The sequence below is a fragment of the Camponotus floridanus genome, unplaced genomic scaffold (assembly GCF_003227725.1).
Source record: "Camponotus floridanus strain SB8 unplaced genomic scaffold, Cflo_v7.5 scaffold91, whole genome shotgun sequence".
Lineage (NCBI taxonomy): Eukaryota > Metazoa > Arthropoda > Insecta > Hymenoptera > Formicidae > Camponotus > Camponotus floridanus.
In genome coordinates, this window is record NW_020229862.1 from 78,018 (window position 1) to 94,841 (window position 16,824).

At 34.1% G+C, this 16,824-nt stretch overlaps 1 protein-coding gene across 1 annotated transcript; it reads left to right on the top strand.

The window, feature by feature from the left end:
* The first annotated feature begins 799 nt into the window (after positions 1-799).
* Positions 800-15,042, top strand: LOC112639803. Its single transcript, XM_025414916.1, has 7 exons — positions 800-910; positions 13,159-13,413; positions 13,517-13,774; positions 13,971-14,167; positions 14,388-14,590; positions 14,703-14,857; positions 14,923-15,042. Exons 1-7 carry the CDS (start codon positions 800-802, stop codon positions 15,040-15,042), a joined length of 1,299 nt encoding a protein of 432 aa, XP_025270701.1.
* Positions 15,043-16,824: the final 1,782 nt, after the last annotated feature.

Genomic DNA, 16,824 nt, shown 5'->3' on the forward strand with positions numbered 1-16,824 from the left:
TCCATCATCTCATTGTTGGCAGATGGAACGCGTGCCATTTGCGACGTTTAGCGCGACGAATGGACTTCGCGAGACAGATGTCCTTTTATTAGTGGCTCGCGGAGAATCCTGACCGTCTTAGTCCGGAGCTGAACACAAGTGTACAGATTCCGATCACCGGTATGTGGTCGGAGAGTACGTTGTACATTATAAGATATTGCGACGTTTAAGGCTTATGTGAGAAATTGGCGAAATTGCCGGCTGTAAAAAGAGACGAGCCATGTGTCTGCAGACGTTTGAATTACGTTGCTTAATTATACGAACATGTCGAGCGTATCTGATATAATTATCTTCTGAAAAATGTGCCTTTTTTTCACTCGATCCTACCGTCTGTATTACAATCATTAATTATGAGAAAATTTCAATAAGCCTGTACAATTTAATTACAACGACCACAAATTGCGATAAATGTTATCATTTGTTATTTGCAATTTCTTGCAAATTTAAAAGAAACAATTGGATAAAAATTTGTATAAAATATATATAGAATAGAAGAATATAGTTTATAAGTATAAAATATTAAAAATATTAAAAATAAAATATTAAAATATAAAATCTCTAAAATATAAAATATTAAAATATAAAATAAAATTATGAAATTTCTGACAAGGTAATAATTCTTGCAGAAAGAAGTTGCAACGGTAAAAATCTTATGGCTTCTGCGAAGCCCCGTCGGAGCTCGTCGCTCGTTTTATACAAATCTTCCGACGAGTGTCGAATTAAAATCAATTAGTCGCGCTATTACACTAATGTAACCACAATGGTTAAGAGTCGCGGCATAGAAACCATCGGCAAGCTATTTCGCGGACTTTTGCCTCTTCTAATCAAGGCGCACTTGAGCCTTATTATGCCAAAAAGGATGAAAAAAGTGGTGATAAAACGTGGTCACTTTTCTCATCGCTGAGGTTGCTCGCGGAAGTATTAAATGTTAACACGCGTAGCAATGTATGTGTTAGGTGGATGTATGTGTATGTATGCACATAATGCACCGGCATGGCTCGTTAGCATATTGATCATGCCGTCGCCTTTCGTTCCTTTCGCGTCATTTTTGCCGTCGTCTTTCGCACCTCTTTGGTCGTGTTGTGACACCATGAACGAGTCTCGTGTTGTAATCCATTCGGTGCCGAATAGAATAGCCAGACAGAATCTATGTGGTTTTGCCAGAAGGAAAAAGCATCTAAATTCGTGATAAATTATTTTTATACTATTATATACACACATTTCAGAAAATTTCTTTAAAGTTTTGAATGAAGTTTTGAAGCTTAATTCGTCTCTCTGATCATAAATAGAAAATACCTGTAGAAAAGCTTATCATATTTTAAGTTACATATTTCTTTAATAAATCCTTTTTAGAAATCTCATACAAGAATATTCAAAATTAAACGAGAAGGCGATCTTTTTTATTATTCATCTATAAATAAAAAAGTACCTGTATAAAAGCTTATATTTTAAGTTGCATATTTCTTTATGAAATAAATCCTTTTTGAGAAATCTCATACGAAAATATTCGAAATTAAACGAGAAGATATGATATCTTTTTTATTATTCATCTATAAATCTTAGTTGTTCTTATATAAGAATTCTTATCGTAATACACTCATTATTTCTTCTGATCTCTGTTTGATCAGATTGATCGAGGTCTTTGTAGTTGAATCTGAAATTACTCCACGAGAGACGTCTTGTTTGTCATTCCGGTTCACGTGCTTCTCGAACGCGCTAATTAATCTTTCTCGTGGGGTCTCTGTCGAGCTTAAAAAGCGTACGTACATTGCAGAACCGAATCTCCTGGAAACACACACGCGCAAAATGCGCTTATCACATCGCGGGATTACTCCTCTTTCGCCGTTTACACTCGAGCAGCGAAGGATCCTTATCGCGTTCGCGATCGCGGCGTAAGTTATCGCGAGGGAGGGACCCTCTCGACCGGTAGCTGCGTGCAACGGTAGCCGAGTAATTAAACGCGCAATTAAGTAGGAACAGCGGTGCAACTGCGTGATATTCTTCCCGAAAGAAAAGCGACGCGACGGCGAGATTGGTTTCGGAATTGAAACGACATCCTTTCGTCGGGACGTCCCTCATCCTTATCACGGATTCGTGATTTTTCGCGTCTCGTCTGTGAATAACGAGCGCTTGATTCCTCGTGAATTTTCCCGGTTTCCTCCCTCCTCGCGACAAGGTAACGTGACTGCTGAACATTACCGCGGTCCCGGCTACCATGCCGCTTAACCACGCGATCTCTGTCACCTAATAACGCTCCTCCTAATCGGCCGATAAGACGACACGCGAGTGTCGTTGCATAAATAAAGTCAAGATCCCCCGAGCGTGTGCGAGGCTCGGACGGGGGTGCGCGGCCACATTCGTGGAACCACGCGAGAGGGATTACGTCAAATTGCGCGAGTAGCGTTATAAACTTATAAGTTACAGCCTGATCGCCGCGCGATTATCATTAACGCGTTCGCCCGTAATTAAGCACGCAACCGGTTCGCTGTAAATTCGCGTTCGCTCTTTAACTTTCTCTCCCCTTTCGACCGACGCGTGAAGTTGCGGTTTCATGAATCTTGTTAATATTAATGCGCCCGACGATGCCAATCTGGACAAGTTGATACGGCTTCGCCTGCATTATCTGAGAGTTAATTAATTATTGACAATTAATCACCGCGTTGGAAATTTCTTTACTCTGTATTAAGCGCACTGTGTGTTATTTTAATGAATTATGCTTCGTTATCAATCCATATGTATAATTATGCGCGCGTTAATAATGAACTTTCTGTGAGGGATCAATTATCTAGCGTTAAAAGAAATTTATCCGTTAAATTTCCGTTTTATTTTTTTGAAAGTGAGCTATTCTTTTATATCGATAAACTGTTTGAAGAGATGGGTTTTTCACATTTAATATAATTTAATTATCATTTAATTATTAGTTAATATTGAACTCGTATTGTCTCTTTATATTTTTCAGTTTCAATATCTTTAAGAATAGTTTTCTAAAGAGAAAAGGGATTGGCAGATATTATTCATATCTTGTCGACAACATCCTAACTAATGTCGCGACGTCATTATATACACAGATTGTGTGTAAGATTGATCTCTCGATCACTCGTGGCTTTACAACTCGCGCTTGCTGTTGTCACGAATCTAATCGTAGAAGGCGGACAGCAACGTGAGCTTCGTCGACATCGAGCTGAATCATTACGGAGCGAGTGCCAGGATTTTTACTTTCCGAATTCGTAGGAGAATAATGTTGCCCGAATGACTCGGCAACAAGGGTCGTACGCGCGAACGAGACGCTATTCTCCCTTTCTCTCGATATACCTGAAGTATACCTGAAGCCCGCCTAAATGATCCACGGGGACGTGAATGTATCGCGGGGCGTGACTGGATCCTGGCAGGATGATTTCGTGGCCGGGATTGTGTTTTGACGTGTTTTGACAAACGCGGGCGCCATTATACCCGTAACGAAACCCAAAGGCGCTTTATAAGTATCGGCGGCCGTTTCTCGAGCGAGAAAAATCGATGATGCGATCCCGCAAACAGAAAAAAAATAAGTGTCAAAACTTATATATAATTATTTACTTTAAGAAAATTATAATCTTTGATTTAAAAATATTATTTTCTATCTAACATTGTTTCTTTTCCATTCAAGAAAATTAAATCTTAAATCATAAAAATATATTTTTCTTGATTGAACTATATAAAATGGCTTTATTCAAGTAAGCAATTATTCAAGCAATTATATTTTACTTTAATTAACGCAATATAATCTCAATTCAAGATTTCCATGTTAAAACTAAATATATTTTATAAATATATTTTATAAATATATTTCATTTTCAAAACAAGAATGTCCTTTTTTTCTACGCACCGTTCAGAAAGATTCTGATTTATATCGCCGAATAAATGATTCCAGCGCTCTTTTAAACTGAATCGGTGAAAATGTCACTGACGAAAGCAATGACAAGATTTCAAATCAGTGAGCACTTTACTGGTACAGAGTTGCAAAATGATACAAAAATTATGTAATAATAGATTACGTAATAATTTAAATTTAAATGTTGAAATTTAAAATATGAGTTAGAAGATTGCAATAAAAAGAAAATATTTTTAGAGTCAATTAATTTCTGACAAAATCGATTGTCCGCGATTCTACAATTTTCCTCGCGAAAAACGTCGCAAAATCAGAAGAGAGTAAGAACGCTTTTATCGCATGGACAAGGTGGAGATGTTTGGGGAGCGTTACCGTATCCGCCTTTGGCGAAACGCTCCACCCTTCGATTTCAACGACGAGGAAAAAGAGATGACGTTAGGAATCCGGATTGTCGATAAGCGGGAGGGAGATTCCCGCTCGCATAATGCGTCGCGTGGGAACGAAAGTACATGAGACCGCTGATGTACGGTCTTCCCCTTGCCATTCGATGGAGGTCTTTTCTCTTCCCTCCCCTCAGCGACAGAAAGCACATCTGTCGCTTTTCCAATCGCGTCTCCATGCCTCGTTCGAGGCTTGAAGACTCCTGTTGCTGCTGCACCCTCGTGGCCGATCCTGACGTCCTTAAGCGTGAAGAAATCGTATCTAAACTCGGATATTCATTTGGAAATAAAACGGAATAAAAAACGGAAAAATAATTTTTGATAATAATTATGAAATTGCGCTAAAGAGTTTTATGTAATTAATAATATTATTAATAAAAATATTAGGTATAAAACATTTTTTGTCAATAATGTATGTCTGTAAATTTATTATGATTATGATTTATATTTATTATTGCGAAATAATCATTAATTTCGATAAGCTTTTTTTGGCAGTATATTTTCGTGAATTTTCGTTACAAGATTAATACCAAGATTATTGCAGTAAATTAAGTAACCGAGAAGCAACACCAGAAGCAACTGCGGAATCGATCTATGACGCTCGCACTTCTTGTTGGAAAAGGATTGATATGTCAATGAGTTAATAGGCGTATTTCTCATCGAAAGATCAACGACATTGCGCGTGATTAACGGTTGTTTGCGATGAATGGACGAAAAAGAGGAGAAGGAGGCAAGAGATCAATAAGCCGTACAATTAGAACACGAAGCGTCTGTTCGCGCGTGTATAAATAGCATTGAAATCGTGCACGTTAAACGCTTGTCAGCAATGTCTCTAGCTTGACAAACGAGAGAAAGAAAGAGAAAAAAACAGGGAATTGTTCTCCAATTTTATCTACAAAGTCATTTGCTCTCGCTCTCTCTCTCTCTTTCTCTCTCCCTTAAGCATCGTATTTTAATCACAATATTTGTATTTGCGATGCACCAATAGAAAGATGTTGATTTATGATCATTTGTAATTTTAATGATCGATTGAAATTGTTTTAAATTGCATTTAATAAAAAATACATCATTTTTTAATTTTTCATCAGAAAATTCATAATCTTTTAAAAATTGTCAAGAGATAAAATTAATCTTTCATTTATTAAGGTTTTTTTTACCAGTATGTACAGATTATATTGTACAAGATCATGCTCACTTTTATATATTCGCAGACACTTCAGAAGCATTGAATTATTAATATTAGCAATTATTATTATTAACATTAATTATTTTTAAATATCTTTAATTATTAGCATTAATTATTTTTAAATATTTTTAAATATCCCTCGAATTTCTCTCGGAGCTTTCATTCATCCTCGTTATCGCGCTGATTATGAGCAACGAATAATTCAACAGTAACAACTCTAAGCGATGCTAATGCGAATTTGATAAACAAGTCGGTGCGCTTCAAGGTGCTTCTGCCAAGTCGCAATTGCCGTTGCCAGGGCGTAACCAAACAACTGCTAATCATTAGGAGTGTACGCCCCTGCATGCGAGCGATAATGAATACATAGCATCCAAGGAGGGGGATTCATCGGCCGTCGCGCTGGAAAATGAGCGTGTGAGAGATTGTGCGTGTGTGCGACGCATGTTGCGAACGGATAGATCATTTCACAGACGAGGATGTTTCGATCTCGAGAGCGATAGGTACAAACGATATTAGCACTTTGCTTCTTGGATATCTCGTTTAGCTGCATATTGAAATGATCACGTTGCAAAAAGTATGCGAGCTAAGAATCTGCGAAGATGCTAACACGCGATTGCTAGATTAGAGAAATCGCGTTTTGAAGATATTTATTAAAAATAAAATATCCCATTCTTCTCACGTAGCTGATGCGCCGATAATACGTCACCGGGAGGTCGGGATTGAAGCGAGACAATCCGAAAATGAGACGTTTTGATGGCGGTTCTTCGTGATGAGGAGCGAGCGTCCGCCAAGTTGGACCAGTTGTAGAAAAAGACGGGCCGGCCTTCGACGATGCCGAACGAATAGAGAATTTCGGTGAGGCCAGTCGGCGGATCAAGAGAAGGATGTTACGGTGTCGCCAGATAGATATCAATAGAGGCTCTCTCGAGAGCAGAAGGGCAGCGTGTAACTATGCACGTTGTAGGCACACCCCGGTGCAGAGTGCAAAACATATTGTCGAAACTCTCTGCGGTGACATTAATAGTTGACAGACTCGATCTAGGTTCGAAATCAGGTACAACTCGGCCCGGTTCTCCCTTTGACTCTGGCAATCGCTATCGTTCAAACGTTTCTAAATAATCGGTTTTAAAATTTTTCACAGTTTATTTGAAAAATAGCATTTATTTTATATAAATCGTATCTTTTCTGTAAAAAATTTCATCCATGTGTTTAATTCAAGGAAAATTTGTATATAATAAAAACTCTAATAAAGAGTGCTAATTTTAATGTATGCAAAATAAATGTCTTTTCTCATATATTTTCATGTATCTTTTTAATGGACCGGATATAATTTTAAAATGTAACAGTAAAAAAATGCTGTGTACATTTGTAACAAGTTGTAACAAACGAGATTCTCGTAATACATCAATCATAAATATTGAACGTCACAAGTTTGACATCTGCTTGCGGAAGCTGACAATAAAAGCGCGTGTTATATCGCACCTCGGTCCGTAACAGATCTTATACGAGACCATGATCCACGAAATTGTATTCTGTAAATGGCTCAAATATTTAGACAACAAGAGACGAGACACTGGCTGTATAGTGCGGTGACATCAATGGCCGGTGGTTTAGAACGCGCTCGATCCAGGTATATTCAGCGCGCGCCCCCTTTTTTCCCTTCCATCCATATAGATCTTTTGAGAAGACCCGCACTTAATAGATCCCGAATAGTCGGCGACGTTATTTGGACGTTTGTGGTATAAACAGAGCGACACCCGATGATCTATGCATTCGTCGTGTTGGGATGAAACGGACCGCACAAGTCAAAGACTTTTTGGCATTCAGGGTGGCCCTGATCTAGCGATATCTCACCGTTTAAATGCTCATGCTGAGAGAAAGGCGAAGAAATTTAGATCTCTTGGATAAAACAAATGAATTTGTTTTGTTTCCTTCGGTTTACAAAATATGTATTTTAAAATTTATCTCTAATCTTTATTTATTTAATAATTAATCTCTAATCTTTATTTATTTAATAATTAATTTTTTTTAATAATTAATCTCTAATCTTTATTTATTTAATAATTAATCTCGTAATCTCTTTCGGTCAAATCATTATCTTATTTAAAGATCGCATAATTCTCTGTTTACTTAATATTGGTCTGAAAAGAATTCGGAGTAAATATGATTGTCAAGATTGCAATGCATTATATCTTTTTTTTATAAAATTATTCAATATGTTAATATTATCCTGATTAAAAACAAACTTGTCTTCTTACAAAAGTTTTATCCAATATGGATACGGCTTAAGCTTTGGGAAGACATTTATGGTGCGTTTCGTCCGCCCTTTTTCGGCGGACGCGGCGATTTTTCTCGCCGACGTTTTTTCGTGCTAGCCCAATCGGGGAACAACAGCTCGTACAGCTGCGTGGTCCGCATAATATTAAGAAACGTAACGCATACGGCAAAGTGGTATGGCCACCCAGAACGCGCGCTTTACAAGCTTTCTTGTCTGCCGGGTGCGACCCGATTGACTTGGAGCGATCTTAATGCTTGGACGATTTCATACGGTTGCGATGACACACTCGATGATTTCATATAACATGGCAAAATCATTCGCGTCGTGACTTACGAATAGGGTGATCAGATTTTACACGGTTTACAAAGCGATCTTGTTAAAAGATATGATGCTTTCGAAGATATGCTTTCTAACATATGTTCTCTCCTGATCGTAGATAATTATTATCCAAAAAATAATTTTTTAATATTGAAGTTGATTATAATTATATTGATTATTAAGCGATTTAATTAATATTAGAAATAAATTATAAACGAGAGATAATTATTGATTATATATTAATAATTTTTTAAATTAATATTTCAAATAGATTATATAATATCTTGTATATGAAACTTAATTAGAAAAAATTTTGTCATTAATCAAATTTATAAATATGAATTATACAGAGCGATCAATTTAACGAAAGATGGATAGTTGAACAGCTGATGAAATCTGTTCTAGACACATATTTTCTTTTATCGTGTATGTAAACCTTACTTACAGAAATCTATGCAGCTTTTTACGTGTGTTGATAAAACGCGTGAATATAAATGATATGAATAATATCGCGCTTCTATCTACTCATGCTAAAATCATGTTTCAATAGCGGTGACATATTTTGCGCGACCACCCAAGTCGTGTTACCCTTGCAAGAGACAGCGATGCTCGTGTCGTGCAAGTTTTCCACTTTTCACATGTCTCTCGCGAAGCGAGAATGTTGGAAATCAATATATCGATTTTGTCTCGAATAAATCCGGAGGGCCTTCTTGATGCAAGGATCTCTTGGAAAAGCCGTAAAAGGGTGTCAAGCAGCACGTCTTCGAACACGACCGTGACACATAATTCGTATGTCCTGGGTAAAAATGAAGAAAGAAATCGCAGCATTGTAAAAAGCAATTTGAAAATCCGCAGCGTCGTCTCTATTCAAACTCACGACATGCACGGAAAGAAGTCATCTGTTCGTTTTATTTCATATCAAAAGAGAAAAATCTGTCAGTTACAAATATTTTTATTGCTACCATAAAAAAATTTGGCTTCTTCCAGAGCATTCAAGTTCAGCTGTAGCTATTTCGAGATCAGATTTATATATGTATATTGAGATATCATATAATATATCATCATATATAAAAAAATATTAATGTCTATTATAAAAGTTCTTTCAATATTTCGTCACGTGTTGTGACGAATTTTAAAATATATAGAAAAAATTATGATCAATAAATTCTCTCTTTTTATAGTTAAAATATAATATAAATTAAAACATTACACATTGAAATGCGTTTGATGGTCTTTTGTTGTTCGAATTAATTTTGTCGAATGTTATAAAATTGTTAAATGATACACGAAACTTTCTCACTTAAAAGTTATCAAGGAAAAATATGAAATAAAAAAAACGGTAGAAAATTTTTTTCCAACATTTTAGTTAAGGAGAAACGTTTCTGAAAGAAGACACATAAAAACTGCGACAAAGACAACAATTAGTCTATTTTGACCGATTTTTCGCTTTTTAATATAAGAGACAATCAGTTTTGCTTTGTTCAAAATTCCATATATAATAATATACAATATAGCGCTATGTATAAAAAAATCCCGCAGTGCATTTGGTTCTCGGTCCTACCTGTTAACTCGGTTAAAAGATCGGCAAAATGTTCCATATCGCGACAAATGGTTGTAGAGTCGCTTCTTTATAGTTACCGCATTCTATAGTGGTATGCTTAGGTGGTCTTCCTTTGATGATCTGATTTTGAAAGTCTGGTCAGTTTTTCCCGCAAACGAATGCTAACACAATGTATATTTGCCAACAATTCAATTCGATTAAAATTTACGACGGAAAATTGGATCTTTTTTCCTACGAAATTCTATAAAGAAGGAGATGACGATATCGAACAAATTTACCTAATAACTTTTCATTATTTTTAAAAATATAATATTGCCTTAATGACTACATATTTTACTCATCAGAGATGAGAACTATTTAATTAAGAAAAGTCACATTTATAGATTTTTTCGCTTGTAATACGCAAATAATATACATACAGAGAAATGTAGCGTGTTTAATGCAAAATGATTTTATGAAAAGAAAAATGCAATTTTGTCTAAAGTATTATATTCAAAGATTTTTAAATTTATCCGGATGATATAACCCAAAAGTCATCAGATACTTGAAACACACTCGCGTAAAAAATCGAAAAAACTATAATGGTCACGTCATATTTATGAAATAGAATACGATATTAACGTAAGATACCAGAGCTTTGAAAAGAGAAACGTTTCACATGGAAATTCATAAACTAACCCTCCGATTTTCACGGTTGCCATGAACGAAAAATCCGTATTTTTTTACAAAAAAAAAATACTCAGGGCCTCTCCGAAGTGGAAGGGACGTTGAAGAATCGCTCTCGTCCGCCATCGACGCTCTGCTTTGCACTTGAATAACCCAATTTCGGGATGGAGCAACCTCTTCGGGGCATCCACCAACTACGTCCGCAAACAATCCACTCGACGAAGATTTACGAGCTGAATTTTATCGCGCGCGCCTCACATTCTTCGCCCGTTACATACGTGCCTGCCGTGAAACTTCCTTAACGCGGTCATACTTTCTTTTATTTCGCCCTGACGATTTTTAAAAGGAAGAAAATCGTAGATGAAAGTGGGTTTAAGTACGAGGGAATATCAGTTCTTCAAAGGTATGACATTTGTCATGGATATATCCTTGCAATGTAACGCGAAGATATCTCAACGTTTCATGAATGAGGACATATAGAAGGCTTTCCCGTATACACAGAAAAAAAGTGTCAAATCAAAACTTATATACTTAAACTTATATACTTAAACTAACGCATTCATTGTTTCGGATATACGCAACAATTTATAATCTTCTTAAAAGAATTTAATAATTTTAAATTCAATAATATTATAGTCTTATTTTAATACTGTAATTGCCACCTCAAGATTATATAATTATTTAATTCTACTTTAAGAAAATTATAATCTTTGATTTAAAAATGTTATTTCCTACCTAATATTGTTTCTTTCCATTCAAGAAAATTAAATCTTAAATTATAAGAATATATTTTTCCTGATTGAACTATAAAATGGCTTCATTCAAGTAAGCAATTATTCAAGCAATTATATTTTTCTTTAATTAACGTAATATAATTTCATTTCAAGATTTTCATGTTAAAACTAAATATATTTTTAAAACAAGAGTGTAGGGATTCCTAGATTATTACAATGTCGAAGTAATATCGCTCATAAAATAATTGCACGATTTTTAAATTAACATATACAGAGATACGGAATATGCGAGTGTACCATGAAGAATTTTCCTTTATTACTTAATTACACGGACGGTCGAGTTTAGGATCAGGACAATGGTAGGGAAACAAGATCATGAAATGAATTTCACGGCAGTGCAGTCGAAATCCGTTCTTAAAGGAGGTCGACAGCAGGAATAGACGAAAAATCGACGGGAATATTAAGATTAGAAAAGAATTGTGGGTTTACCCTACTTTGCACCTGAATGATCCAATTTCGGCGCTATTGCGAGCCGCGTCTTACCTGCGGTTGTAGGAAAGCGATCCTATTTACGACTGTCCATAGTGCCGCGCGCCACGCTCCTTTGCAAATGAATGGGAAGGCGACACTTTCTCTTTCTCGAAAGTCCTGATTTTATCCAGGCGACGATCTCTCGTTGACTTTTTTATTTTCACCATTTCATCCATTGTGAATCCGACCGTACGCGACTTACGGCTCTCGTCACAATGCAATTATGCGGGACGGGTCGGTCGCGCAAGATTTCAAGGGAGAACGCGCCCGATTTCGGGCTGCCGCGTAAACGAAGCGTTTACAAGCTTGCCACTTCAGTGCCCGACTTTTTGATCTACGATTTAAATCCGCATTTCGCCGCGGAACATTGAATTGCGATGCATCCCTCGTAAAGATAGATCGTTGTATTATAACGCTTCAATTTTTCGGAACGTTGCCTTTATAAATATTTAACACGCTCTATTGCACGCGAAATATATTTAGAGGTATCCTGTACTGTGTGTGTATGTGTATAGAAGAGTTAGAGAATTCTGAGAAGTTTGAGCATTGTTAGCATTGCACAATGTTATGCGTTATGTAATTTGTTGAGCATGATATTACATTATGTTGTCTATGAAAAGGAAATAAGTAAGTTTAAGAGCTATTATTATACACAGTGGGCATCTACATTGTGTTGCAAAAGGTATTTAAGTTTTCTGACACTGAGATGGATGGAAAAGGCAATTTTCGCAAGACAAACGTTTTTCAACATGAGTCAGGATTACTTTCCAAAGAGATTATCCGCATTAGAGTGGCCGTATGCTATTAAAGATCGTAGATCCTCAATAAAGCAAAAAATATATTATCTTTTTTTAAAAGAAAAATGATCCTTAAGGATCTATAATTAATTATATCATGGCATATTAAACTAAATTTATACTTCGTAATATGAGCGTGTGTATATGCATGTATATTTATAAATGCAAATGACTTAAAATTCTGCAAAGATTATGTAATGTCTATATATAATATGTATATTTCAAATCTATATATTTATTATAATAAAATGACATATTTATTCTGAATTTTATAAATAGTTTATTATTTTACAATAACTACTTGAAGTTTCTCTCTTTTACAAAAACAATGTTACGTCTCACGTCTAGACTCTTTAAAATATACTTTAAATTTTAAGTAATGTAACATTATAATAAATCTCGAATAAAACGATAACGAATCATGCAAGCTCAAATATGTTCTATAACTTGAGGATACGTTTGTATATAAGACATGTGTGTGTGTGTAATGATGTCTTATAAAATTACCAGCATTAACATTGGAAAAAATATAAAAGATTTCTAACCTGGATGGTATGTAATTTATTACACATTTTTAGATAATTTTTAATATGCATATTAAATTATAAATATATAATAATATATAAATATTAAGCTTTTCTTAGATTTGCAAATAAAAATTCTTAATTATTGAAAATATGTAGTTACAAGTAAATCTCTGACAATGTGTAAACTTGTCAAAAGCAATATTTTATTTTTTGCAGGAACCTCCGTGCAATATTTGTACTCGTCTTACTTCGCCGGCTGCTTTCAATTCACGTAATCCGAAAAACTTTTATAAATTGCCTGTCAGGAGACGAAGGGAGTACTGCGAGCCAAGTAGATGTAATGCGAAAGTCGGTACAGATTTGAGATCCGAACTTGATTCACGTCCCTACAATGTCGATCGTATCGCAGATAAAATTCAGGATTCGAGGAGAAGCGCTCAGAATCTCGATAAATGCTCGAAACGTGACAAGGTGATATTTTATTAATAATGTGAACGTCTTGAGCAAATATGAAAAATAACAATGGATAATTGAGAGAACATGACGCATATAAAATATCTGTATTAAAATTCAGAGAAAGATTCAACAGGAAGATGTACTGGTATCCTTGCAAGATCCCAGGATAATTGATTTAAAAAACGTTCATGAGGCGGTGGAGAACTGTTTACGAGAAATGGGAAAGATAAAAACATTTTTGGAAAATGAAAATTCTTGGTGGAAACTTCTAAAGGCGCGTTCAACTGATTGTTGCCAACAAAAATTGCCACATCTCCATGGGGTCTTGGATGGATCATCGGTTACATTAATGTTGCTGGAAGAAGAGACCGACCAGGTACAAAAATTTCTTTTAATCTTTTACTTTTACCGAAAATTTCGTATTAAAAATCAAATAAATATGTTTTTAATTATTGTATATAATTTTGCAATAATCTAAATAAATTTTACAATAATAATTTTGCAACAATAATTTTTCAATAATCTAAATAAATTTTAAAGTATATACTTATAACATTTTTAATCTTTGACAGATTCCACGTCATTTTGTGACAGTGAGATCGCAAAAAAGAAGTGATGTTACCGATTCGAACTTTCGAACTTCTTCGAGAGAATTGGGAAGTGAACAATATACAGATTCTTGGAAGGAACATGCGGAAGAATATTTAGATACTTATACAGTTCCATATTACAATCTCGATATAACATCAACGTTGATTGAAGTTGCTAGGTAAATTTTGTTCTTTTAAAATTATTTGCGGTTTTTTTTAAACAGCTTATATTAAATTAATATACATTGTATAGTCATTAATTGCTCTTGTATGTATTTCTCTTGTATTATATTTTAAACAATATTTAAAAATCATATCGATATAATTATAAAATTCGTTAAATTTTAATACGTAAAAATGTTCTGGAGAAGATTTATTTTGAAAAGAATAATTTTTTAGTACTGACGGACATGAATCGACTCAACGATACGCTAAAAGAGCTGTTACAAGTAAACAGAGTACTGTTACTTCCGAATTTTGGACGGAAGGGCAGGAAGGTAGAAGCGACGAAGACAAAATTCCAGACAGATTACCTAGATCCAAAGAAATACGTGACAAAATACAAATTCAAGATAAAAAAAAGGGGACCGACAAATCAAAGAGTAAAACATGGATTGAAAAAAAGAATAGAATTAAAATTGAAAATTACTATTAATATTAGAGATTCTTAATAATAATGCGATTTAATAATCTATATCAAACTTATATTTTTAGTTGTGCCACCGAGAGAAATATGGTACGGCCAGAACAACACACAAACAATGTTCGAAGATAGATTAAAACCCCGACAAACACATAGTAGTGAAAATACTGGAAGCAAGAGACTTGCTGTCACTGCTGATTTTGAATCAAATGTAGATTTAAACACGGTAAAAACTTATATCTAATTTGTAAATTTTATTTTCTGATATCAATTATTATTTACTGTTTCCAGAAACTTTCATCTAGAAATATAGCAAATCATAAACCAAGAACGAAAACGATCATTGAAAAAGGCATTAATCGCATTCAAAAATTTCCAACAAAAATTTTAAAGGCTAAAAGCAGGGATTAATATTATATTATATTCAAAAATATAATCACTTTTACTGATATTGATTTTACAAAGATTTTTATATAAAATAATTATGTTTCTATGTTTCTATGTCTCTTTCAATTCCTTGATATTATCAGATATTATGGATGTATCGATTATACTCATCGAGATTCGCAATGTTCAACTTTCAATTCAGCTTGTTGATTTTATATCTACGTTAATTTATTATAAGTAAAATATTCCATAATTTCGACCGCGTATCGTAGTGTTGTTAAGTTTTACAGATATTTTAGAAAAAAGATTTGGAATGCATACATACGTTCATCGAATAATGATAATAAGGTGATAATAAGAAATAATCAGATGATAATTAGGTTATCTTTTCGTTCATCTTTATTCGTTATTAATCAAGATATATAATGATATATCTTTTAAGCTTATATGTGCATATAAATGCAAGAAAATTAATATTTTGTTTTAAATTTAGACACATAAAATGGAGAAAATCCTTATAATAGCGAGGAGTCCGGCTCCTATTGATAACGAATTAAAAATAGGCTCGAAAACTATTGTGATTCTTCGCGAACGAGCAGTGCTGAGACCTCCACTTTCGTCTCCAAGTACCTCGTTTAAAAATACGAGTTAGACATTTAGTTAAACTTTACAAGCGATATAAAGGACAATAAAGACAACATTACAAAAGAGATTGACTAGGACAGAAATGATTGAAACGATTGAAAGTTTCAAAAAGATAATGTACTTGCATCTGATAAAGCAAGAGCGATCAAAGATAAAATTTTGTCGGAATAATAAGAATAATCAAGAAATATCTTAAAATTTAGAATGCATAGAAAAAAAATCGATAGCTTTCGATAAATATGTTTATATCTTGAATTTTGAATCATCCGAAATGTTTTCGAAGAAAAAGAAAAATATACCGATAATTGAGAATGAGCAATGTTCAGAGTCGTGCAAACCTGTAGAAAGTATTAAATCATTTCCTTCCAGAAGTGGTTGTTCAAAATTATGTACACATTACAGAGAGAACAAAGATAGGTATACATATAGTTTAATTAACGATTGATTTTGCTAATATTTATTAATTTAAATCTTTATTTAATTGTCGTCTCTTTTAAAAATTTTATAACTGTAATAGCACATAAATAATTAAACTAAGATTCAGACAATTATATATTGTTGAAGAAATTAACAACTTCATTATTTTTACAATTTTTAATTTTATATATTTTATAGAAATATAGAAATTATTTTTAATTAATTCGAAAATGATATAACAAATATGTATCTTATATTTTATGTACATATATATTTCAGAGCTCAAACATCGAATTACAAACCGCAAATATCGTGTGAATCATTGTTTCATCAAAAGCAATCTGATATAAAGTCCGGTAAAACGGTAGAACTGTCCGATCAACTAAAAACAACAATGAAAGACACGTCAGAAAAATTGCAGGTTTTTTCTACTTCCCTTTATTGCTAAAATATTCTTGTGGGAACTGAAAATTTTCAATAAAAATATCTTCCGATAGAACGTTTTGCCACTTCTTAAGAAGACGACGAAAGATACTTTTATAAAGATGAAATCTTTGGGCAAAAGTCTTAAGAAGAGACGAGTATTAGGATTCAAATGCGACTTAAAAAAATGCGATAGTACTTTAATGGAATGTAGTATGAGAGCTTGTAAAAAAAAGAGCATGCTTTTCGGTGAGTCGAGCCGTTTATATGATCCAAAAATTACACATCCTAGAATTAGCGACGCTTCAACAATATCCAATG

Coding starts and splice junctions, on each gene's coding strand:
- LOC112639803 (XM_025414916.1), top strand. CDS start 800: ATGGTTAAGAGTCGCGGCATAGAAACCATCGGCAAGCTATTTCGCGGA. Junction 911..13,158: donor CAAAAAGGATGAAAAAAGTG/GTGATAAAACGT, acceptor TATTTTTTGCAG/GAACCTCCGTGCAATATTTG. Junction 14,168..14,387: donor ACGTTGATTGAAGTTGCTAG/GTAAATTTTGTT, acceptor ATAATTTTTTAG/TACTGACGGACATGAATCGA.